Source organism: Carcharhinus amblyrhynchos, unplaced genomic scaffold (assembly GCF_965287045.1).
Source record: "Carcharhinus amblyrhynchos unplaced genomic scaffold, sCarAmb.v2.hapA scaffold_43, whole genome shotgun sequence".
Taxonomy (NCBI): Eukaryota; Metazoa; Chordata; class Chondrichthyes; order Carcharhiniformes; family Carcharhinidae; genus Carcharhinus; species Carcharhinus amblyrhynchos.
In genome coordinates, this window is record NW_027649784.1 from 2,550,117 (window position 1) to 2,577,062 (window position 26,946).

The 26,946-nt window shown below is 44.8% G+C and overlaps 2 protein-coding genes across 2 annotated transcripts; both read left to right on the plus strand.

Annotated features, from left to right (window-relative positions):
- Positions 1-1,776: 1,776 nt before the first annotated feature.
- LOC145337079 (putative G-protein coupled receptor 139) lies at positions 1,777-10,081 on the plus strand. Its single transcript, XM_080181826.1, has 2 exons — positions 1,777-1,957; positions 9,180-10,081. The coding sequence occupies exons 1-2, from the start codon at positions 1,777-1,779 to the stop codon at positions 10,079-10,081; spliced, it is 1,083 nt and encodes a 360-aa protein (XP_080037952.1).
- A 6,075-nt stretch (positions 10,082-16,156) lies between these two features.
- LOC145337080 (putative G-protein coupled receptor 139) lies at positions 16,157-23,861 on the plus strand. Its single transcript, XM_080181827.1, has 2 exons — positions 16,157-16,379; positions 22,957-23,861. Exons 1-2 carry the CDS (start codon positions 16,157-16,159, stop codon positions 23,859-23,861), a joined length of 1,128 nt encoding a protein of 375 aa, XP_080037953.1.
- Positions 23,862-26,946: the final 3,085 nt, after the last annotated feature.

The window sequence follows — 26,946 nt, forward strand, 5'->3', positions numbered from 1 at the left end:
GACTGTGAGATTATTGTTGCTACAGACTCGAGATGCCAAGTGCCCTCATTCTGCACCTTAGGGATTCTGTGTATATTTTTATTGTTCTATGTTTATGTATCCATTTTATGTAGGTAAAGGTAGAGCTGCCAATATGGAGTCTGCACATTCTCCCCATGTCTGCGTGAGTTTCCTCCGGGTGCTCAGGTTTCATCCCATAGACTGAAAGACTTCGACAAAGGGTCACCTGGACTTGAAACATCAGCCCTTTTTACTCTCCTTATCGATGCTGCCAGACCCGCTGAGATTTTCCAGCATTTTCTCTTTTGGTTAGAGATGTGTCTGTCTTGGGATCCAGGGGTTGCTCAAAGGAGTGGGTGTTAGAGTCAGATTGTCAGGAGAGTCCCAGGGACGAAAGGCTATAGATGTCATCGCTTGTCATTTTATAAAGAGGCATTATTCAGAGTAGACCAGAAATTTGCATTTGGGGATAAGTGCTGAAAGCGTTAAATGAAGGATGGTGATTCCAAGATGGAGATGAAGTAGGAAGGTGAGATGTTTTAATATTTGGGAATGCGGGTTTTGGAAAAGATATTTGATCACAATGAGGAGCTAAGATGGACAGGGTGGAAAGATTATTGATGCTAACATGCATTGCAGGGAGGTCACACAGAAACCACCCCCTTCTATGTTTAGAGTTTGATTTTAAAAAACTGTGAAAGTCCTTTAATTGAAGAAAAATAACTCCAGTTTTTTTAAATTTTATTTATTAGTGTCCCAAGTAGGTGGCACAGTGGTTACACTACTGCCTCACAGTGCCAGGGATTCAGGTTCAATTCTCAACTTGGATCACTGTGCAGAGGGATGTGGAAGCCATTGAGAGGGTGTAGAGGAGGTTTACAAGGATGTTGCCTGGATTGGGGGGCATGCCTTATGAGGATAGGTTGAGGGAGCTAGGTCTTTTCTCCTTGGAGAGACAAAGGATGAGAGCTGACCTGATAGAGGTTTATAAGATACTGAGGCGTATAGATAGGGTGGATTCTCAGAGGCTTTCTCCCAAAGCCGAAATGGCTGCCACGAGAGGACACAACAGGTTTAAGGTGCTGGGGAGTAGGTGCAGAGGAGGTGTCGGGGTAAGTTTCTCACACAGAGGGTGGTGGGTGAGTGGAATCGGCTGCCGTTGGTGGTGGTGGTAGAGGCAAACTCGATAGGGTCTTTTAAGAGACTTCTAGATGAGTACATGGGATTTAATAGGATTGAGGGTTATAGGTAAGCCTAGTAGGTAGGGATATCATCGGTGCTGAAGGGCCTGTTTGTGTTGTAGTTTTTCTATCTTCTATGTTCTATAAAATTGTGATATAAAAAGTGTTGGATTGGAAGGGGTTAACCGAATCTGTTTGTTTAGTGACTGTAATTAATGTCAGTCTCCATGGATCCTCATTGTGTCACTGGAGGGTTTCCCTCTCCTATTAATAAGGGACTCCTTTCAATGTGTTATACCATATTGTCAGCAGGAGCCTCGCTACCGACAAGAACAGGGAACCAGAGAAGGGGGAGGAGCAATCAGAATCTCAGAGCAATGCATTAGAATGTTCCAACAACGTATCAATCGATTGGAATGTTACAACAATGCATCAGAACCTCAGAACAACTGATTGGAATGTCACAACAATGGATCAGAACCTAAGAACAATCAATCGGAATGTTACAACAATGGATCAGAATCTGAGAACAATCAATCGGAATGTTACAACAATGGATCAGAACCTCAGAACAACTAATTGGAATGTTACAACAATGGATCAGAATCTGAGAACAATAGACTGGAACATTTCAGCAATGGACAGGGGTATAACTGGGGCAATTTACTGGCTTGATCAAGATTCAATAAGATTGACATTTGCTGATCGCATCTATTACATACTTCAGATTATCCAAGGTGTTTACTATCCTCTCTTGGCTCTCATTGGTGTCCCTGGTAAGTCTCTCCAACCAGTGAATAATCCTACAAACCAAGTTTTAACTGCATTACTTTTTTGGTCAGTTACGTTTTAGGAAGAATGAAGCCATTGTGTTTGGTTCCAGTCACAAACTCCATTCCCCATCCAGCCATCCACCCCTTCCCCACACCTGGGCGACTATCTGAAGCTAAACCGGACTGTTCAAACCTTCCACACTGCCTTTGACCCTGAGCTGACTTCCCACTCCACATCCTCTCCATCCTCAATCCTGTTTGCTGCTCCCTCCATCACATCACACACATGGATTGTACATCTAATTCAAGCGCACTAAGTAGAACCCTAAAAAACAGAAGTCAGTAAGTGCTGCTCTGTCTGCACCGTGAGTGCTGACTGGCTGAGTGAGAGTGCTTCTGGAGTTGGATGGAAACAGGGAGTTAGGTGAAACAGGCAACAGAGGCCACAAGGGAGAGAGCTGATTGGTAAGCAGTGGGTCAGGTCGGCAAATCTTTACAAATTTTATCGCTTTTTATAGTTTGAAACAACATATTGTGGTTCATAATCAGCAAGAGCTGGAATTGGTTGGATGAGGATAAGGAATGAATGGCGTAATTGGTTCTAAATTTAATAACTATTTTTTTGAATAATTAACATTAGCAAAGTCAGTCAGTGGGGTGCAATGCTCTCACTGTGGGATTTGTGAGGTCCGTGCATTCCGGATGGCTACATCTGCATTCCAATGGCAGCTCCTCACAGACCACGTGGTTTGGTTGGAGCAACAGTTGGATGCACTTAGGAGCATGCAGGTGGCAGAAAGCGTCATAGACAGGAGTTACAGGGACGTGGTCAGACCCAAGGTGCAGGCAGATAGATGGGCGACCGCCAAAAAGGGTAGGCAGTTAGTGCAGAAATCCCCCATGGCTGTCCTCCTCTCTAAAAGGTATACCACTTGAATACTGTTGGAGGGGGTGGTCTATCAGGGGAAAGCAATAGCAGTGGCAAGACGGCTGGCTCTGTTCAGCAGGGAGGGTCAAAGCGCAGAACAGCAATAGTCATGGGGGGGGCTCCATAGGCAGAGGCACAGATTAGCGCTTCTGTGGTTGTCAGAGAGACTCCAGGACGGTGTGTTGTCTCCCTGGCGCTAGGGTGTGGGAAGTCACTGAGTGGCACCAGGTTTGTTTGGAATCACGAGCTTTAGCAGTGCTCCAAAAGTCACGTCTCCAGGTGAACCTGTTGGGCTTTGAGCTGGTGTTGTGAGACTTTTCTCTGTGCCTGCCCCAAGTCCAGCACCAACATCTCCACATCATTGTATAGATTAGAGCTGCTTAGAAATGTATTAGTGCTCAGATGACATGCACAAGATGACATCAATCATTGAGGAAGATTGAACACGGGAATGAGAAGTTTAAAACTGACTTGATGACAGAAGACAATGGTTGTGGAGAATTGTTTTCAAACTGGAGGCCTGTGACCAGCAGCATGACTCAGGAATCAGTGCTGGGTCCACTGTTATTTGTCATTTATATTAATGAATTAGATGAGAATATTGGAGGCATGATTAGTAAGTTTGCAGATGACACTAAGACTGGTGGCGTAGTGGACAGTGAAGAAAGTTATCTCGGATTGCAACAAGATCTTGATCAGTTGGGCCAGTGGGCTGACGAATGGCAGAGAGAGAGTTTAATTTCGATAAATGCGAGGTGATGCATTTTGGTAGATTGAACCAGGGCAGGACTTACTCAGTTAATGGTAGGGCATTGCAAAGAGTTACAGAACAAAAAGATATAGGGGAATGGGTTCATAGCTTCTTGAAAGTGGAGTCACATATGGACAGACTGGGGAAGAAGGCATTCGGCATGCTTGGTTACATTGGTCAGAACATTGACTAGAAGTTAAGACGTCTTGTTGAAGTTGTACAAGGCATTGGTCAAGCCACACTTGAAATACCGTGTACAATTCTGATCACTCCATTGTAGAAAAGATATGACTAAACTAGAAAGAGTGCAGAAAAAAATTTACTAGTTTGCTACCAGGACTTGATGGTTTGAGTTATAAGGAGAGGCTGGATAGACTGGGACTTTTTTCTCTGGAGTGTAGAAAGCTGAGGGATGACCTTTACAGAGGTCTATAAAATCCTGCTTGTATAGATGGATGAGGTCTTGCAACAAGAATTCAGGGAGTTAGGCAACAGGCTAAGGCGCAGGATCTGTCAGATTGTAATCTCTGGATTACTCCCAGCGCCACGAGCTAGTGAGTATAGAAATAGGAGAATAGCATAGATGAGTGCGTGGCTTAAGAGTCGGTGCAGGAGGGCAGGTTTTACTTTCCTGGACCACTGGGGAAGAGCTTTTTCTGAGAAAGGAGGGACCTGTACAAGCAGGATGGTCTACACCTGAACCAGAGCGGGGCTAACATCCTTGCTGGTGTGTTTGCTAGTGCTGTTGGGAAGAATGTAAACTTGTTGGCAGGGGGAGGGGACCCAGTCTGTTAGCAGAATCAGGACACAGTATACCATAGAAAAGGAATCAGGTCAGAAGGAATACAGCCATAGTAAGTTTCAAGGGAGTAAGACAAGGTTGGAGGGCTTCTATTTTAAAGCCAGAAGTATTAAAGATAAAACAGATGAGTTAAGGGCGAGGATTGACACGTGTAATTATGATATAATGGCCATCACAGAGATGTGGCTGTGTGAGGGGCAGGATGGGCACGTCAACGTCCCAGGATACAGAATCGTCAGGCGCGACAGAGGACGGGGTAAAGAGGATTATTACATTATTAGTTAAGGATGAAGTTAATGCAGTAAGGAGAGATGATATCTTGGAGGGGGGAGGCATCAAATGAAGCTTTGTGGGTAGAATATAGGAATTAAAAAGGGACAGCTACGTCGCTGGGTGTTTTTTATAAAACCCCATATAGTCAGCGGAAAACTGAAGAGCAAATATGTGTGCAATTCACGGAGGAGTATAAAATAATGAGGGTAATTATATTAGGTGATTTCAACTTTCCCAACGTTAATTGGGACAGCCATCCTGTTAAGAGTTTGGATGGAGTTCTTCAAATGATACAGGAAAACTCCTTGGGTCAATATGCAGGGGATCTAACAAGGGAAGGTGAGCTGGACATAATTCTGGGGAATGTGGCCAGACAGTTCATAGAGACGTAGAGGTTTACAGCATGGAAACAGGCCCTTCGGCCCAACTTATCCATGCCACCCCTTTTTTAACAATGAAGCTAGTCCCAATTGCCTGCTTTTGGTCCATATCCCCTTATACCCATCTTACTCATGTAACTGTTTAAAAGTTCTTTAAATGAAAAAATTGTACCCGCCTCTACTACCACCTCTGGCAGCTTGTTCCAGACACTTATCACCCTCTGTGTGGAAAAAAATGCCCCTCTGGACACTTTTGTATCTCTCCCCTCTCACCTTAAACCTCTTTCTTCTAGTTTTAGACTCCCCTACCTTTGGGAAAAGATATTGACTATCTAGCTGATCTGTGCCCCTCATTATTTTATAGACCTCTATAAGATCACCCCTCAGCCTCCTACACTCCAGAGAAAAAGTCCCTAGTTGATGCAGCCTCTCCTTATAACTCAAACCATCAAGTTCTGGTAGCATCCTAGTAAATCTATTCTGCACCCTCTCTAGTTTAATAACATCCTTCCTATAATAGTGTGACTAGAACTGTACACAGTATTCCAAGTGTCTTGTACAACTTCAACAAGACATCCCAACTCCTGTATTCAATGTTCTGACAGATGAAACCAAGCATGCCGAATGCTTTCTTCACCACTCTGTCGACCTGTGACTCCACTTTCAAGGAGTTATGAACCCATACCTCTAGATCTCTTTGTTCTGTAACTCTCCCTAACACCCTACCATTAACTGAGTAAGTCCTGCCCTGGTTCAATCGACCAAAATGCATGACCTCACATTTATCTAAATTAAACTCCATCTGCCATTCATCAGCCCACTGGCCCAATTGATCACGATCCCGTTGCAATTGGAGATAACTTTTTTCACTGTACACCATGCCACAATCTTGGTATCATTTGCATACTTACTAACCATGCCTCCTGTATCTCATCCAAATCATTAACATAAATGACAAATAATAGCGGACCCAGCTTTGATCCCTGAGGCACACCGCTGGTCACAGGCCTCCAGTTTGAAAAACAACCCTCTACAACCACCCTCTGGCTTCTGTCAAGAAGCCAATTTTGTATCCATTTAGATACCTCACCCTGGATGTGAGATTTAACCTTATGCAACAACCTACCATGTTGTACCTTGTCAAAGGCCTGAGTCATAGAGGTTTACAGCATGAAAACAGGCCCTTTGACCCAGCTTGTCCATACTGCCACTTTTTTAACCTCTAAGCTAGTCCTACTTGCCGTGTTTGACCCATATCCCTCGAGACCCATCTTATCCATTTGACTGCCTAAACGCATTTTAAAAGACAAAGTTGTATCTGCTTGTACTACCTCTGGCAGCCTGTTGCAGACACTCACCCCTCTGTATGATAAAAATTGCCCCTCTGCACACTTTTGTATCGTTCCCCTCTCTCCTTAAACCTCTGCCCTCTAGTTTTAGACCTTTGGGAAAAGATATTGACTATCTATCTTATCTGTGCCCCTCATTATTTTATAGATCTCTAAGCTCACCCCTCAACCTCCTACGCTCCAGAGAAAAAAGTCCCAGTCTATCCAGCTTCTCCTTAAAACTCAATCCATCAAGTCCCGGTAGCATCCTAGTAAATCTATTCTGTACTCTTTCTAGTTTAATAATATCCTTTCTATAATAGAGTGACCAGAACTGTATTCCAAGTGCCTTGTACAACTTCAACAAGACGTCCCAACTCCTGTATTCAATGTTCTGACCAATGAAATCAAGCATGCTGAATGTCTTCTTCATCACTCTGTCCACCTATGACTCCACTTTCAAAGAGCTATGAACCCGTACCCCGAGATCTCTTTATTCTATAATTCTTCCCAACGCCCTACCATTAACTGAGTTAGTCTTGTCCTTTTTCAGTCGACCAAAATGCATCACCTCACATTTATCTAAATTAAACTCCATCTGCCATTCGTCAGCCCACTGGCCCAATTGATCAAGATCCCATTGCAATCCTAGATAACCTTCCTCGCTGTCCAATATGCCACCAATCTTGGTGTCATCTGCAAACTTACCAATTATGCCTCCAATATTCTCATCTAAATCTTTAATATAAATGACAAGTAACAGTGGACCCAATACTGATCCCTGAGGCACACCGCTGGTCACAGGCCTCCAATTTGAAAAACAACCTTCGACAACCACTGTCTGTCTTCTGTCGTCAAGCCAATTCTGTATTCATTTGGCTATGTTACCCTGGACCAATGAGATTTAACCTTATGCAACAATCTATCACACAATACCTTGTCAAAGGCCTTGCTAAAGTCCACGTTGACAACATCAACTACACTGCCCTCATCTACCTTGTTGGTTACCCCTTCAAAGAACTCAATTAAATTTGTGAGACATGATTTTCCACTGAAAGGAAGTTGGAGTGTTGGTGGGGGAGCATTTTGGTGACAGCGAGCACGATATGGTTCAATTCCAATTTGTTATGGACAAAGAAATTGACAAATTGCAGAAAAGGGTGTTGGATGAGGGATAGTAGTTTGTAACAAAATTAGGCAGGATCTGGCCAGGGTAGGCTTGTGGGGAAATCTACAGAAGAGCAGTGGGGGGGTGTTCAAAGATGAAATGGGAAGGGTACAGGCCCAACATGTTCATCTAGTGTAATAGGAAGGTGTAACAAACCCAGAATACCACAGACATTTAGCATACAAGGAGAAGCAAAAGAGAGGCTTCAAACAATTGTAAGGGGAGTAGGTCGGCGGAGGCATTACTGGAGTGCAGAAAGTGCAGGATAAAGCTTAAGTTAGTAGAGCAAAGAGGGGATATGAGAAAGCTATGGCTGGCAAAACAATCTGAACATATTCTATAACTGTATCAATAGGAAGAAAATAACCAGGGAAATGGGAAGACCCAAGTGACCAGGGAGGAAACCTATGGGTGGAGACAGATGACATTGATCAGGTGTTAAATCAATATTTCCCATCTGTCTTCACCCATGAGAATGAGGCGGTAGTTATGGAACTCAAGGTGAGGCTCTAGAGAAAATTATCACAGGGAGTGACAAGGTATTGGCAGGTTTAAAAGTGGACAAGTCTCCAGGTCCGGATAAATTGTGTCCCAGGCTGTGGTGGGAGACAAGGGAGGAAATTGCAGGGGCTCTGACCAAAACTTTTAATTCCGCCCTGGCCACCCGGGAGGTGCCAAAGGATTGGAGAACAACTAATGTGGTCCCACCATTTTAAGAAAGGTTGTAGAGATGAGCCAGGAATTTACGGACCAGGGAGTCTCATGTCTGGAGAAAATTCTGAAGAGAGAATCGATCTCCATTTGGAGAGGCAAAGTTTGACCAGGGATAATCTGCAGGTTGGAGGTCATACCTAACAAATTTGACTGGAGTTTTTGAGCATGGAGCCCAGTGTGTGGATAAGGGTAGTGTGGCTGATGCAGTTTACATGGATTTCAGCAAAGTCTCACGAGACTTATTAAGAAGGCGAACGCACATGGAATATAGGGTGATCTGATAAGGTGGATACATAATTGGCTGCAGGGCCACAGCTATGTAACTGACTCACAATAGCCCTCCAAGGATAACTAGGGGTGGCCATGGGGCAGAACAATGACACAGTAGTTAGCATGGCTGCCTCACAGTGCAAGGGACCTGGTTTAAACCCTAGCTGTCTGTGCGGAGTCTACACTTTCTCCCCATGTCTGCGTGTGTTTCCTCTGGTTTTCTCCCACATTTCAGAAGACGTGCTGGTTAGGTACACTGGCCATGCTAAATTTTCCCGCAGTGTACCTGAACAGGTGCCGGAATGTGGTGACAAGGAGTTTTTCACAGTAACTTCATTACAGTGTTAATGTAAGCCTACTTGTGACCAATAAGTAAACTTTACTTTAAACGCTGGCCAACCTGCAATGCCCATGACCCATGAATGAATAATTTTAAAAATTGTATCATAGCCTCCCCATCAGTCTTTTCAGGTCAATGTGTTTGAATACATCTCTCTACACAGCAACATGGTAGAAATCACAACTGCTTCTCATTCTCAATCAAAGAATGGGACTTGTATCTTTCTGCCAGTCTGATGTGTCTTTTCATAATTTAATTCCTATCCTTACAGTGAACATAATCACAATCGTCATCCTGGCTCGCAGACAATGTGGTCTCTCCAACTGTGTCACAACTTACCTGGTGTCCATGGCAACGGCAGATCTACTCGTCATTATCCTCGACCTGATACTGAGACACATTCCAATTGTTTACCGGGAGCAGTTCTATTTCCTGCGGTCATTCCCCGTGTGTAACATCCACGCCATCCTGCTTTACGCAGCCACTGACTGCTCCGTCTGGTTCACCGTCACCTTCACCTTTGATCGATTTGTGGCCATTTGTGGAGCAAAGATGAAAGACAAATACTGCAGTGAGAAAACCGCCCGTGTGGTTCTGGGAACAGTGACTGCGGTCAGCTGTGTAAAGAACATTATCTGGTATTTTATATTCGGACCTCTGTACTGGATGGCAAATGAACCCGCATTTTGTTTTCTAGCCTTCGATGCTTGGCAATCTCCAGTCTGGGTATCGATCGAGTTCCTCCATTACATTCTAACCCCATGTGTCCCATTTGTTCTCATTCTGCTGCTCAATGCTCTCACAGTCCAACACATTTTAGTCAGCAGCAGGGCCCGCAGGCGACTCCGAGCTCAAAGCAGTGGGGAAAGTCCCAAAGACCCAGAGATGGAGAGTCGAAAGAAATCCATCATTTTACTGTTTATTATCTCCGCCAATTTCATCCTGTTATGGTCACTGTTAATGCTGTTTTCTATCTGGAGCCGAATGTATGAGTTGGGGTATGAATCTATATTTCTAGATGATATTGTTCAGGAAATTGCCTTCATGCTGCAGCTCCTGAGTTGCTGCACAAACACTGCTATTTATGCCATTACCCAGACTAAGTTCAGAGAGCAGCTCAAGAAAATGCTCAAGTATCCCTTTACTACAATTCTTCAATTCATTAAAAGATGAGGAGAGCTGAATCACTGAGAAATTCCCCAATATTCTCATTGAATTGAATATTTCCAGTGGGGGTAGTGGCTTGTCACTGAGAGAATAGAATTAATTTGACATCTCTTCCCTATGAATGGTTTGTTCATCTGTCCACCCCCTCATTGTTCCTCAGACTGGAAACCCAGCCTACAATTGCCAGAGTGAGTGCACATGTGGTGTGGTCAGAGAGGGAGTGAGGTCACAGGGCAGGTAGAGTTGCTCAGCAGCTGCCCGGTGTTAGGGTGCAAGGGTTAAGTAGTTGTGGGTCAATAGACTACATGCAGAGGGGGAGGTTTAATGTGGTGGATCTACTAGTTGTTAACTTTGACCAGGTGTTGACACGAAATTCAATTGTTTATCAGGAGAAGTTTCATATTGTGCATTACATGCAATGGTTGGCATGGCTGCCTCACAGCACCAGAGTTCCTTTCCCAGACTGGGTCACTATCTGTGCAGAGGCTGCACGTTCTGCCCCATGTCTATGTAGGTTCCCTCCAAGTGCTCCGGTTTCCTCCCACAGTCAGAATGATGTGCTGGTTAGTTGCATTGGCTGTGATAAATTCACCCTCGGTGTACCCAAACTGCACCGGAGTGTAGCAGTTAGAGGACTTTCACCGAACCTTCATTGGTTGGCACTGCTGCCTCACAGCACCAGAGACCTGGGTTCGATTCCTGGCTTGGGTCACTGAATCTGCGGAGTCTGCATGTTCTCCCTATTTCCGAGTGGGTTTCGTCTGGGTGCTCCTGTTTCTTCCCACAGTCCAAAAGATGTGCTGGCTATGTGCATTGGCCATGTTAAATTCTCCCTCAGTGTACCCAAACAGATGATGAAGTGTGGCCACTAGGGGATTTTCACAGTAACTTCACTGCAATGTAAATGTAAGCCTATTTGTCACTAATAAATACATTTTAAACACGTTTGTGTATAATATCCAGGCTGACCCGCTTTATGCAGCCTCTGACGGTTTTGTCCGATTCACAAGTCCTTTGATCGACTTGTTGCCAGTGACTGAAATGTAATATTGCAGCAAGAAAACAGTGGCTGTGGTTCTGGGAACACTGACTGTGCTGAGCTTGTTGAAAGAACATTATTTGGTATTTTATATGCCCGTCATTCTATGACCCCAAAGTTTACTTTCTGATACTCGATGCTTGACCATCCCCACTCTGGATATCAATCAAGCTCCTCCCTGACATTCAGGACCCCCTGTGCCCCATTCATCCTGATTCTGCTGTTCAATGTTTTCACCGTCAGTGGGGAGACATCCAGAGATCGAGAGCCTAGAGAAATCCATAATTGTACTGTTTGGTAATGAATTACATACCATTATGGTCAACATTCATTATGTATTCTATATGGAGCCAGATGTGAGTTGCAGTATGATTCTGTTTTTCTTGATAGTTTAAGAAACTTCCTTCATGCTGTAGCTCCTGAGTTGCTTCACAAACACTGCTATTTATGCCATTAGCCAAATGGCAGAGAGCAAAGGGATTGGACTACAAGAATAAAGAAGTCTGATTGCAATTACGTGGAGCTATGTTATGATAACATCAAGGGGCATAGTAGATCGGGGTATATTATGTGTAGTTTGTGTCTCCTTTTAATATAAATGATTTAGAATGAGTGTAGTGAAGGTTCTCCAAGCTGGGTTCTGAGATGAGGGAACTGATGTCCAAAGATGTGCAGGTTAGTTTGATTGGCAATGCTAAATTGCAAGGGAAAAAAGATTACCACACAAGAACAGACCATTCAGTATACAAAGATGGTGCATTGTCCTACCGAGACCAACTGCCTTTATCCCTCTATACCCTGCTTGTTCATGCGCTTGTCCAGATAAATGTCGTTCTTGTATCTGCCTCAACCACCTCAACTGGCAATGCATTCCAGGCTACCACAATCCTCCGTGTAAAACATTTCCCTGCACATCTCTACTGAAACTTGCTCCCCTCACCTTAAATATCTGCCCCCTTGTGATTTTCATTTCTTCTCTGGAAAAAAGCCTCCAACTTTCACCTTATCTACACCCATCGTAATTTTATAAACTTCTATGGTCAACCCTCAACCTCCGTCTTTCCAGGGAGAACAATCCCAGTTTATTCGATTTTTCCTCATAGATAATACCCTCCATACCAGGCAACGTCCTGGTAATTGTCACTTAGTGTCAGGGGGGATAGCAGGGTAAATATGTGGGATTACACGGATAGGGCCTGGGTGGGGCTGTTATCAGTGCTGACTTGATGGGCTGAATGGCCTCCTGCAGTGTAGGGATTCTATGATTCCATGATTCTCAAAACTAATTGAAGTATAAGTCAGCATTTTTGTGATATTGTGCACTGGGGATGGATCACCTGCTTTAGTTTAGTTTATTCATTAATGTCACATTAACACTGCAGCCAAGGCACTAACTGCCACACTCCAGTGCCTGATCAGGTACACTGAGGGAGAATTTAGCATGGCCAATGCACCTAACCAGCACATCTTTTGGACTGTGGGAGGAAACCAGAGGAAACCCACGCAGACACGTAGAGAACGTGCAAACTCCACACAGACGGTGACCCAAGCCGGGAATCGAACCAGGGTCCCTGGCGCTGTGAGGCAGCAGTGCTAACCACTGCACTGTCCTACCTCTTTCACTGGACTTCAGGCGAATGAGGTCAAGAGAAACAGGACTGGAGAGGGTAGAGCAGGAATGATGTTCGCGTTGGCGATGAGTCCAGAACCAGGGGCCACATTCTGAAGATTCAGGGTAAATCACTCAGCACTGAGATCAGGAGAAATTTCTTCTCCCAAAGAGCGGTGAGCCTGTGGAATTCACTACCACAGAAAGCAGTTGAGGCCAAAATGTTTTCAAGAAGAATTAGATATGGCTCTCACAGCCAAACAGATTGGGGGAAGGTGGGATCAGACTACTGAGTTGGATGGTCAGCCGTGATTACAATGAATGGCAGAGCAAGCTCAAAAGTCAGAATGGCCTCCTCCTGCTGCTGTTTTCACGTTTCTGACCCTCCACCATCTGGAACCTTGTGATCAGCCAAAACTCTGCCGCCTGTGTCCCAATTCACATTAAGTCCTGTCCACCCACTGCCCCTGTGTTCACTCACCAATGTTGGGTCCCACCGTGGTGACACCTCAGTCTGAAAACTGACATGCCAAATTTCCAAAGTAGAGACATTGGCGGGCTTGCTGAACGATAGTGTCAGCATGGCGGGACCAGGAAGGTTGTTAGTGATCTCGACATCTAAAAACTTGAAGCTCTCGATCTTTTCTACTTGATCCCCGTTGATGTAGACAGGGGCATGTTCTCCTTTACACTTCCTGAAGTCAATGACAATCTCCCTCATTTTGTTGACATTGAGGGAGAGATTATCGTCACCGCACCAGTTCACCAGATTCTCTATCTCATTCCCGTACTCTGTCTCGTCATCGTTTGAGATCCGACCCACTACAGTGGTGTCATTAGCAAACTTGAAAATCGAATTGGAGGGGAATATGGCCACACAGTTATAGGTGTATAGGGAGTATAGTAGGGGGCTGAGAACACAGCCTTGAGGGACATCGGTGTTGAGGATGATGGTGGAGGAGGTGTTGTTGCCGATCCTTACTGATTGTGGTCTGTGGGTCAGGAAGTTCAGGATCCAGTCGCAGAGGGAGGAGCCAAGACCCAGGACACGGAGGATGGAGATGAGTTTATAGATCATAGAAACCCTACAGTGCAGGAAGAGGCCCTTTGGCCCATCGAGTCTGCACTGAACACAATCCCACCCAGGCCCTACCCCCATATATTATACCCACTAATCCCTCTAACCTACGCATCCCTGGACTCTAAGGGGCAATTTCTTAGCTTGGCCAATCAACCTAACCAGCACATCTTTGGACTGTGGGAGGAAACCAGACCATCCGGAGGAAACCCACACAGACACAAGGAGAATGTGCAAACTCCACATAGCGACCTGAGCCGGGAATCGACCCCAGGACCCTGGAGCTGTGAAGCAGCAGTGCTAACCACTGGGCTACCGTGCTGCCCATTATTATTCGTGAGAGTAATGGTGTTGCAGATGTTCCAGGGTTGAGTGCAAGGCCAGGGAGATGGTATCTGCTGTGGACCTGTTGTAGTGGTAGGTGAACTATATTGGATCCAGGTAGTCCGGGAGGCTGGAATTGATTCGTGCTGTGACGAACCTTTCGAAGCATTTGATAATGATGGATGTCAGAGCCACTGGCCGATAGCCATGAAGGCACAATGCCTGGTTTTCCTTCCGTACCGGGGTGATGGTCATCTTCTTGAAGCAGATAGGGACCTGAGATTGTATCGAGAGTTTGAAGATGTCTGGGACTACCCCCACCAGCTGATCCGTAAGGCATCTGAATGCACGTCTGGGTACCCCATCAGGCCCAGTAGCTTTCCAAAGGTTGACTTTCAAGAAAGCTGCTAAGACATCAGCAATGGAGACCCCAGGTACAGGTTCATCCAGGGCACGCTCTCGCAGATCTCTTGCTGAAAACGGCTGTAAAATTTACCTTTCGCGACTCACCTTTCAGTAATTTACTTTGGCCAAAGTCAACAATCACAGTAAAATACTTAAAATACATTTAGAATATCAGCTTAAATTCATAGCTACTTGCTCAATTCTCTCGCTGCATCTACATGTGTGTAAGTTATTGTTTATTTTTTTTACTGTGAGGTAGAGATGCCAGTGTTGGATTAGGGTGGGCACGATAAGAAGTCTCACAACACCAGGTTAAAGTCCACAGTATTATTTGCAATCATGAGCTTTCGGAGCGCTGCTCCTTCATCAAGGCCGTGATTCCAAATAAACCTGTTGTTGGACTTTAACCTGGTTTGTGTGAACCTTTTACTGTGCCCATCCCAGTCGGACAGCAACAACTCCACATCATGGCTACCATTGACACTGGCTCAAAGTGAAGAGGATCTCCAAGGAGATCAAGACTATTGACTCACTCACCTGGTGAAGGAGCAGTGCTCCAATAGCTCGTGATTCCTAATAAACCTGCTGTTGTGAAGCACCTAACTCAAACTCTGTACTGTTAGCTCTGTGACTGCCTGTATGCTGTCAAAACCCTCACAGAAATGTAAAATAATCACTTTCACAGTCCATTTCCCACAATCATAAAGTGCCACACTTCAAAGTATTTCTTCAATTGGTTTTTATGATGTGACTTTTTTCAATCTCTCCTTCTTCCCCTGACCACAGTGATGGTGCAGTGGCAATATCAGTGGACTAATAAATCCAATGGGCCCTGGAAATATCAGTTCAAATCCTACCACGGCAGCTGGGAGTAGGAGAGGCAACAGGCCTGTGTGGGGGCAACTTGGTGAGGGACAGAATAAATTGAGGCTGAGGCTTCAGGCCCACACCTATCTGAGAGGCAAACCAGTAAGAAGCTCTGAACAGTTTTATTGTGTCTCTTTGATAAAATATTTGATAGAATGCTTTGTCAGATCTTTTTCTGTGTCTTCTATTACGCACGTTTGAGTTTCATCTCTTGTTTTAATGACCTTTTTAATTCTTAAATTTCCAACAATTACCAATGGTGTTCTGTGCTTTTATGTTCAGCAGCTTTACCTCGTTTCTGCGATACAAAGAAAGCAGGGTACCAGCAGATGAGACAGATTTCAATCTGAGATCCAACTTGTTTAGCATTCATGTCACCTGCAGTCGTGCAATTGTGATATAAAAAGTGTTGGATTGAAAGGGGTTAACCGAGCCTGTTTGTTTAGTGACTGTAATTAATGTCAGTCTCCATGGATCCTCATTGTGTCACTGGAGGGTTTCCCTCTCCTATTAATAAGGGACTCCTTTCAATGTGATATTCCATAATGTCTGTGGGAGCATCGCCTCAACACTAAGAGATCAGCAGCTCCAGAGAAAGGGCTGGAGAGATCAGAGTCTGAGAAGAATGAATTAGAGAGTTCCAAAGATGTGTCAATCGATTAGAATGTTACAACAATGGATCAGAATCTGAGAACAATCAATAGGAACATTACAACAATGGATCAGAATCCGAGAACAATGGATCGGAACGTTACAACAATGGATCAGAATCCGAGAACAATAAATTGGAATGTTACAACAATGGATCAGAATCTGAGAACAATGGACTGGAACGTTACAGCAATGGACAGGGGTATAACCGGAGCAATTTACTGGCTTAATCTAGATTCAATAAGATTGACGCTTGCTGATCGCATCTATTACACACTTCAGGTTATCCAAGGAATTTACTATCCCCTTCTGGCTCTTGTTGGTGTCCCCAGTAAGTGTCTCCATCCAGCAAATAATCCTACAAAGCATGTTTTAACTCTTTCTGTAATTTCCATTTATGAAAAATGATGCCATTGTGGTCACAAACTCCATTCCCCATCCCAGTGATTCTGGTGATTATCTGAAGCTGTTCATGCCTTCCAAGCTCCCTTTGACCCTGACCTGATCTCCCGCTCCACCTCCTCTCCACCCCCAACCCTGTCTACTGCGCCCTCCATCAGATCACACTCACACACACACACACATCACCACCTCTGCTTCGGTCCCGCTGCTGAATAACCTCTACCTATGTCTTTATTAAATTCTACTTTATCTATTTCACTTCTCTCCTGCCCTCTTTCCCTCACCCTCTTCCCCAGTTGCAAAGAATTTTGTTTTATTCATTCGTGAGACATGGGCGTCGCAGGCTGGCCAGCATTTATTGCCCATCCCTAGTTGCCCCTTGAGGTGGTGGTGAGCTGCCTTCTTGAATCGCTGCAGTCCACGTTCTGTGGGTTGACCCACAATGCCGTTCGGGAGGGAATTCCAGGATTTTAACCCAGCGACGGCGAAGGAACAGCCGATATATTTCCAAATCAGGATGATGAGTGGCTTGGAGAGGAACTTGCATGTGGTGGTGTTCCCATTTATCTGCTGCCTTTGTCCTTCTAGATGGAAGCGTTCGTGGGTTTGAAAGGTGCTGTCTAAGGATCTTTGGTGCAGTGCATCTTGTAGATGGTTCACACGGCTGCTACTGAGTGTCGGTGGTGGAGGGAGTGAGTGTGGATGGGGTGCCAATCAAGTGGGGCTGCTTTGTCCTCAATGCAATCGAGTTCTTGAGCGTTATTGTAGCTGCACCCACCCAGGCAAGTGGGGAGTATTTCTTCACAAACTCCTGACTTGTGCCTTGTAGATGGTGGACGGGCTTTGTGGGACTCAGGAGGTGAGTTACTCACTGCAGTATTTCCAGCCTCTGCCCTACTCTGGGAGCCACTGTGTTTATACAGTGAGTCCAGTTGAGTTTCTGGTCAATGGTAACCCCCAGGGTGTTGATAGTGGGGGATTCAGTGATGGTTACACCACTGAATGTCAAGGAGCGATGGTTAGAGTGTCTCTTATTCGTGATGGTCATTGCCTGGCATTTGTTGGTCATGTTACTTGCCAGTTATCAGCCCGCGCTTGGATGTTGTCCAGATCTTACTGCATTTGAACATGGACTGTTTCAGTATCTGAGGAGTCACAAATGATGCTAAACATTGTATAATCATCGGCGAACTTCTGACCTTCTGATGGAGGGAAGGTCGTTGATGAAGCAGCTGAAGATGGTTGGACCGAGGACACTACCCTGAGGGGGCACCTGCAGAGATGTCCCGGAGTAGAGGCGACTGACCCTGCCATCATCCTATATACCAGGTATGACTCCAACCAGCGGAGAGGTTGCCCCCTGATTCCCATTGACCCCAGATTCGCCAAGGTTCCTTGATGCCACACTCAGTAAATGCAGCATTGACGTCAATGGCTGTCACTCTCACCTCACCTCTCGAATTCAGCTCTTTTTTCCATCTTTGAACCAAGGCTGTAATGAGGTAAGGAGCTGAGTGACCCTGGTGAAACCCAAACTGGACGTTACTGAGCAGGTTATTGCTGAGCAGATTGATAGCAGTGTCAATGACCCCTTCCATCACTTTACTGACCTGCTCAGTCAGGAGAACTCAGGAAATGTTACTAATAGAAGTGTTAGAATTCAGAAAGGTACAACAACTAGCAAAAAGGCACTTTATCTGAATGCCCGTAGCATTCAAAACAAGGTAAATGAATTGATAGCACAAATCATTGCGAACGAGGATGATTTGATGGCCATTACAGAGACATGATTACAGGATGCTGGGAGTTGAATATCCGGGGATATCAAACTGTTCGGAGGGACCAACAGGAAGGTAAGGGAGGTGCTGTAGCTCTGATATTTAAGGATGACACGGCGTTAGTGAGAGGTGACCTAGGTTCTCTGGAAAAGAAGGCTGAATCCATTTGGGTGGAAATTCAGAATAGTAAGGAGAAAAAGTCACTGAGAGGCATAATCTATAGAGCACCAAATAATGACATTGCGATGGGATGAGAAATAAACAAAGGAATAACTGATGTAAAAATGTAAAAACGGCCCAGCAATTATCACGGGTGATAATACAATATACAATATCAATTGGTCAAACCAGATTGGTCAAGGTAACCTTGAGAAGGAGTTCACAGAATGTATCCGCGATAGCTTCCTTGAACAGTATGTAATGGAACTGACAAGGGAGCAAGCTTTCCTAGATCTGGTCCTGTGTAACGAGACAGGAATGATTAATGATCTTACAGTTAGGGATCCTCTTGGAAGAAGCAATCACAGAATGGTTGAATTTAAAATACAGATGGAGCGTGAGACGATAAAACCCAATCCCAGTGTCTTGTCCTTAAAGGAGACTACAATAGGATGAGAGAGGAGTTGGCTAAGGTAGACTAGGAACAAAAACTTTATGGTGGGACAGCTGAGGAACAGTGGAGAACTTTCAAAGTGATCTTTCACAGTGCTCAGTGATAAGGAAGGGCTGTAGAAAAAGAGATAATCAGCCATGGGCATGTAAGGAAATTGAGAAGGGGATCAAAGTGAAAGAAAATGCATACAAAGTGGTAAAGATTAGTGGGAAACTCGAGGATTGGGAATTCTTTAAAGGTCTACCAGAAGCCACAAAAAAAGCTACAAGAAAAGTAAGATGGATTATAAGTAAACTAGCTCAGAATATAAAAGCAGATACCAAAACTTTCTACAAATATATACAACGAAAAAAGAGTGGCTAAAGTAGACATTGGTCCTTTAGAAGATGAGAAGGGGGATTTAATAACTGGAAATGAGGAAATGGCCAAGGCATGAAACAGGTAGTTTGTGTCGGTCTTCACAGTGGAGGAGACAAATAACATGCCAAAAATTGATGACAGGAAGACAATAGCAGGTGATGACCTAGGAACTCTCATTATCACGAAAGAGGTAGTGTTGAGTAAGCTAATGGGGCGAACAGTAGACAAGTTTCCTGACCCTGATGGAATGCAGCAGGGAAGAAGCTGTTCTTGATTCGGTTGGTACATGACCCCAGATCTTGTATATTTTTCATAACAGAAAAAGATGGGAGAGAAAATGCCTGGGGTCCGCGTGGTCCTTGATAACGCTGGCTGCTTTTCCCAAGGAAAAGCGGGAATTGTACAAAGAATAAAGAACAGGCCCTTCGGCCCTCCAAGCCTATGCCAATCATGTTGTCCTATCTAGACCAACCACCTCTATCCCTCTACGTCCTGCCTACTCATATGTTTCTCCACATAAGGTTTAAATGATGCTAATGTGTCTGCCTCACTTGGCAGTGCATTCCAGGCCCCCATCACCCTCTGTGTAAAAACCTTCCTCCCCCCCGAGACCTTACCTTGTGCCTCCTTGTAATTGTCATTTCTGCCCCTGGGAAAAAGCTTCCAACTGTTCACCCTATCAATACCCCTCATAATTCTATAAACCTCTATCAGGTCATCACTCAGCCTGTGTCTTTCCAGGGAGAACAATCCCAGTTTATCCAATCTCTCCTCCTGGCTAATACCCTCCATATCAGGAACAATCTGGTAAACCGTTTCTGCACTCTCCCCAAAGTGTCCATGTCCTTCTGGGAGTGTGGTGACCAGAACTGGACACAGTATTCCAAATGTGGCCGAACAAACGTTTTTCATATCTAACATAATTTTCATACTCGATGCCCAGTCTGATGAAGACGAGAATGCTTTCTTCACTGCCTTTCCTACCTGTGCTGCCACTTTAAGGATCTGCGGACCTGCCTATCCAGATCTTTCTGTGTGTCTATGTTCCTGATGTTCTGACATACGTTTTATAGTTCCCACTTCAATTGGACCTACCAAAATACATCACCTCACATTTGTCAGGATTAAATTCCATTTGCTATTTCTCCCCCAAATTTCCAACCTATCCACATCCTGCTGTATTCTCTGACAATCTTCATCACTATCTGCAAATCCAGCAATCTTAGTATCATCCACAAACTGTGTTCAGTTCTGGTGACCTCTCTATAAGAAGGATGTGGAAGCATTGGAGAGAGTGCAGAGGAGATTTACCAGGATGCTGCCTGGTTTGGAGGGTAGGTCTTATGAAGAAAGGTTGAGGGAGCTGGGGCTTTTCTCTTTGGAGCGGAGGAGGATGAGAGGCGACTTAATAGAGATTTATAAGGTGATGTGGGGGATTGATAGAGTGGACGTGGAGGGACTATTCCCTCAGGTGGATGGAGCTGTTACTCGGGGGCATAACTATAAGGTTCATGGTGGGAGATATAGGAGGGATGTCCGAGGTAGATTCCTCACCCAGAGAGTGGTTGGGGTGTGGAATAGACTGCCTGCTGTGATAGTGGAGTCGGACATTTTAGGAACTTTCAAGCGGTTATTGGATAGGCACATGGAGCACACCAGAACGATAGGGAGTGGGATAGCTGGGTCTCGGGATTGGACATAGCTCGGCACAACACTGAGGGTCGAAGGGCCTGTACTGTGCTGTACTGTTCTATGTTTCTATGTAAACCTGCTAATCAGACCAGCTACTTTCTCTTCCAAGTCATTTGTATATTACAAAAAGCAGAGGGCCCAGCACTGATCCCTGCGGAACACCACTAGTTACAGACCTTCATTCATAAAAGCACCCTTCCACCGCTATCTTCTGGCTTCCATGGCCAAGCCAGTTCTGAATCCATCTAGCTAGTTCACCTCTGATTCTGTGTGATTTAATCTTTTGCACCAGCCCGCCATACGGGCCTTGTCAATTACTTTTCTAAAGTCCATATAGACAACATCCACAGTCCTTCCCTCATCAATCATCTTTGTCACCTCCTCAAACAACTTAACTAACTTACTGAGGCCTCGTTCACAACGCTAGTAAGCATAGACAGAGTCAATGGATGGAAGGTTAATTTGCATCATGAACTGGAGTATATCCACCGCCCACTGTAGTTTCTTCCCGGTTTGGATATAATAGGAGTCATACCAAGCGGTGATACATCCAGAAAGGATGCTTTCTGTGGTGCACGGCTCATAGTTCTAGTGGACATGACAAATTTCTGTAGCTTTCTAAGAAGTGAGAGGTGTTAGTGGGTTTTCTTAACTATAACATCGAAATAGAGGAACCAGGACAGGTTGTTGGTGATCTGGCTACCTGGAAACTGGAAGCTCTCGACAATTTCCACTTCATTCCCGTTAATGTAGGTGGGGCATGTCCTCTACTACACTTCCTGAAGTCGATGGCTATTTCCTTCATTTTACTGACATTAAAGGGAGGCATTACTGTCATTGCAGCAAGAAAAATGGGGAGAATCCTTCACGTTTCCAACATTTTCAGTCACCATCTATGGACTGCAAAGAAGTGACCTCTATAAATTTAACCTCTAATAATCAAGGTGCAAATCGATTCTCTGGAAATCATCTTTTCTTATATGTGTCTACGAGGAGTGAATCTTCGTTGCAATTTACATCTTGGGTTTTGCAATGAATAAATCTTTATCCTTTCTTCCATACAACTCACAGCACTGGAGGGGTTAAAACACTCCTTCTCCAGAATACGCATTCTTGGAGTCAGGAGAGAAGCGGGAAAAGGAAAACCGATCCCAGGATCCCTCCCCTGCCTATGAGACTCTCATCATCACTGGAATCCACTCGGTCAATCTGTGTCCATTCCCTCCAGGTCTTCAGTTGTTGTTATTTACTCTAACCTGCCCTCCGTAAGGGGAAGTGACTGGCCTTGTGGTATTGTCACTAGGCCATTAATCTAGAAACTCAGTTAACGTTGGGGGACACAGGTTCGAATCCCACCACAACAGCTGGTGGAATTTGAATTCAATAAAATATATCTGATAATAAGAATCTGCTGAAAAACCTATCTGGTTCACTAATGTACGTTTGGGAAGGAAATTTGCTGTCCTCATTTGGCCTGGTCTACATGTGACTCCAGAACCACAGCGAAGAACAAAGAGATAAAAGAAAATTACAACACGGGAACCGGCCCTTCCACCCTCCAAGCATGCACTGATCCTGTTGCCGAAAATCCTGTCCACTTCTGGGGACCGTATCCCTCGACTCCCATTCTATAAATATATTTGTCCAGATCACCCTAAAAAGTCAGTGATATCTGCTTCCACTATGTAAAAGACTTGCCTCGTACATCTCCTTTAACCCTTGCACCTTGTACCTTAAACCTATGCCCCCTAGTAATTGACTCTGCCACCCTGGGAAAAAGCTTCTGAATATCCATGATTGACTCTCAATAACCCTACAAGGGTAACTAGAGATGGCCAATAAATGCTGGCCAGCCACTGACACCCATGTCTCAATATTGAATAATAAAAAATGTTCATAGCACTCCCCATTCAGTTCTTTCAGATCAATGTGTTTGAATACATCTCTCTACACAGCAACATGGTAGAAATCACAACTGCTTCTCCTTCTCAATCAAAGAATGGGACTTGTATCTTTCTGCCAGTCTGATGTGTCTTTTCATAATTTAATTCCTATCCTTACAGTGAACATAATCACAATCGTCATCCTGGCTCGCAGACAATGTGGTCTCTCCAACTGTGTCACAACTTACCTGGTGTCCATGGCAATGGCAGATCTACTCGTCATTATCCTCGACCTGATACTGAGACACATTCCAATTGTTTTCTTGGAACAGTTTATTTTCCTGCGGGGGTCAGTCCCCGTGTGTAACATCCACGCCATCCTGCTTTATGCAGCCACTGACTGCTCCGTCTGGTTCACCGTCACCTTCACCTTTGATCGATTTGTGGCCATTTGTGGAGCAAAGCTGAAAAACAAATACTGCAGTGAGAAAACCGCCCGTGTGGTTCTGGGAACAGTGACCGTGGTCAGCTGTGTAAAGAACATTATCTGGTATTTTATATTCCGACCTCATTACTGGATGATGAACCAACCTGCATTTTGCATTCTGAACGAGCATGTTTTTCTATCAGTGGCCTGGGTAGCGATCGAGTTCCTCCATTACATTATAACCCCATGTGTCCCATTTGTTCTCATTCTGCTGCTCAATGCTCTCACCGTCCAACACATTATAGTGAGCAGCAGGGCCCGCAGGCGACTCCGAGCTCACAGCAGTGGGGAGAGTCCCAAAGACCCAGAGATGGAGAGTCGAAAGAAATCCATCATTTTACTGTTTATAATCTCAGCCAATTTCATCCTGTTATGGTCACTGTTCATGCTGTTTTCTATATGGAAACGAATGTATGAGTTGGGGTATGAATCTATATTTCTCGATGATATTGTTCAGGAAATTGGCTTCATGCTGCAGCTCCTGAGCTGCTGCACAAACACTGCTATTTACGCCATTACCCAGACCAAGTTCAGAGAGCAGATCAAAAAGGCGCTCAAATATCCCTTTACTACAATTCTTCAATTCATTAAAAGATGAGAAGAGCTGAATCACTGACACTTTCCACAATTTTCTCATTGAATTGAACATTTCCAGTGGCGGGAGGGGCTTCTCACTGAGGGAATAGAATTAATTTGACATCTCTCCCCTCTCAATGACTTGTTCACGTGTCCACTTTCATTGTTCCTTGGACTGGAAACCCACCCTACAATTGCCAGACTGCACACGTGGTGCAGTCATAGAGAGTAAGGTCACAGTGCAGGTAGAGTCCTTCAGCATCCGCCCGTTGTTAAGTTGTTGTGGGTCAAGTTCCTCAGCCAATTGCATAACTTCTCATTCATCCATTAAACTCTGACGCTAACTCCTTTCTTAGCTAAAACTATCTTCTTGTTGCCTTGTTATCGGAGACGCTACTTGGAGGGGTCAAAGAACAAGAACAAAGGAAAAAAAAGAACAAAAAATATTACAGCACAGGAACATGCCCTTCAGCCCTCCAAGCTAACTTTTTAACATTTTTGAACTAAAATTTGCTAGACTTAACTAAAACCCCCTTCCCTTCCAGGGACAGTATCTCTCTATTCCCATCCTATTCATGTATTTGTCAATACACCCCTTAGAAGTCACTTTCGTATCTGCTTCCACTCCCTCCCCCGACAACAAGTTCCAGGCACCCACCACCCTCTGTGTAAAAAGTCTGCCTCGTACATCTCCTTTAAACCTTGCCCCTCACATTTTAAATCTGTGCCCCCTAGTAACTGACTCTTTCACACTGGGAAAAAGCTTCTGACTGTCCACTCTGTCCGTGCCCCTCATAATCTTGTAGATTTCTATCAGGTCACCCCTCAACCTCCGTCGCTCCAGTGAAAACAAACCAAGTTTCTCCAACCTCTCCTCATAGCTAATGCCCTCCATACCAGGTCAACATCCTGGTAAATCTTTTCTGTACTCTCTCCAAAGCCTCCACATCCTTCTGGTAGTGTGGTGACCAGAATTGAACATTATATTCCAAGTGCGGCCTAACTAAGGTTCTATAACATGCAATATGACTTGCCAATTTTTAAACTCAGTGCCCTGGCCAATGAAGGTAAGCATGCCATATGCCTTCTTGACCACCTTCTCCACCTGCATTGCCACTTTCAGTGACCTGTGTACCCAGATCCCTCTGCTATCAATACTCTTAATAGTTCTGCCATTTACTGTATATTTCCCATCTGTATCAGACCTTCCAAAATGTATTACCTCACATTTGTCCGGATTAAACTCCATCCGCCATCTCTCTGCCCAAGTCTCCAACTGATCTATATCCTGCTGTATCCTCTGATGGTCCTCATCGCTATCTGCAAATCCACCAACTTTTGTGTCGTCCGCAAACTTATTAATCAAACCAGTTACATTTTCCTCCAAATCATTTATATATATTACAAACAGCAAAGGTCCCAGCACTGATCCCCGAGGAATGCCACTTGTCACAGCCCTCCATTCAGAAACAAACCTTTCCACTGCTACCCTCTGTCTTCTTTGACCGAGCCAGTTCTGTATCCACATTGCCAGCTCACCTCTGATCCCGTGCGACTTCACCTTCTGTACCAGTCTGCCATGAGGGACCTTGTCAAAGGACTTACTGAAGTCCATGTAGACAACATCCACTGCCCTACCCTCATCAATCATCTTCATCACTTCCTCAAAAAACTCAATCAAGTTCGTGAGGCACGACCTCCCCTTCACAAAACCATGTTGCCTCTCAGTAGTGCGACGACTTATTTCCAAGTGGGAGTAAATCCTATCTCAAAGAATCCTCTGCAATAATTTCCCTACCACTGATGTAAGGCTCACCACTCTGCAATTACTTGGATTATTCTTGCTATCCTCCTTAAACAAAGGAACAACATTGGCTATTCTCCAATCCTCTGGGACCTCCCCTGTAGCCAGTGAGGATACAAAGATTTCTCTCAAGGCCCCAGCAATTTCCCCCCTTGCCCCTCTCAGTATTCTGGGGTATATCCCATCAATCCCTGGGGACTTGTCTATCTTAATGTCTCTGAAGAACCCCAATACTTCCTCCTTTTTGATCTCAACATGACTCAAACTATCTACACATTCTTTCCCAGATTCATCACTCACCAAGTCCTTCTCTTTGGTGATGCAAAGTATTCATTTAATATCTCACCCATTTCCTCTGGCTCCACGCATAGATTCCCTCCCTTGTTCTTGAGTGGGTCAACCCTCGGCCTGGCCACCCTCTTGCTCTTTACATATGTATAAAAAACCTTGGGGTTTTCCTTAATCCTGCTGGCCAAAGCTTTCTCGTGACCCCTTTTAGCCCCTCCTTACTCCTTGCTTAACATTCTTTCTACTTTCCTTGTATTCCACATTTGCTTCATGTGTTCCCACCCTCCTAGCTTTGACAAATGCTTCCTTTTTCAAAGTGGTGGTTTCACCAGCTCACTGCCAAGCTGAAAATACACGTGTTGATGCTGGAGTTGAGGGGGTTGAGCTATGAGGAGAGGCTGAATACACTAGGCTTGTACTCGTTAGAGTTTAGAAGAATGAGGGGAGATCTCATTGAGACGTATACGATGATGAATGGGATGGATAGGATAGAGGTGGAGAGGCTCTTCCCACTCAGAAAGGACAGTAGGACTAGAGGGCATAGCCTCAAGATAAGGGGGGGCAGTTTAGAACGGAGTTGAGGAGGAACTTCACTCAAAGGGTGGTGAATCTCTGGAATTCTCTGCCCATTGAAGTGCTGGAGGCTGCCTCGCTAAATATATTTAAGACGCGGGTAGATAGGTTTTTGATAGGCAAGGGGATTAAGGGTTATGGGGAGAAGGCGGCAAAGTGGAACTGAGCCACATCAGATCAGCCATGATCTTATTGAATGGCGGGGCAGTCTCGAAGGGCTAGATGGCCTACTCCTGCTCCTATTTCTTATGTTCCTGCATCCAGGGACATATCTATTCTGTGTCTGGGCAGTGACTGAACCCATTCATTCTGTTGAAAAATATGTTCTCTCATAACTATCTTCCAGACATGAGTTCTGCCGGCTAATGCGTTCCCAGGGCTTTGGCTCGAAACTTTAACTTTCCCATCACGCCTTTTTGATTTGATTTGATTTGATTTATTA

Excerpts from the sequence above, each read along its gene's own strand:
- LOC145337079 (XM_080181826.1), top strand. The coding sequence starts at position 1,777 with ATGGATCAGAATCTGAGAACAATAGACTGGAACATTTCAGCAATGGAC. Across the intron at positions 1,958-9,179 it reads GGCTCTCATTGGTGTCCCTG|TGAACATAATCACAATCGTC; the intron begins GTAAGTCTCTCC and ends CTATCCTTACAG.
- LOC145337080 (XM_080181827.1), top strand. The coding sequence starts at position 16,157 with ATGGATCAGAATCCGAGAACAATAAATTGGAATGTTACAACAATGGAT. Across the intron at positions 16,380-22,956 it reads GGCTCTTGTTGGTGTCCCCA|TGAACATAATCACAATCGTC; the intron begins GTAAGTGTCTCC and ends CTATCCTTACAG.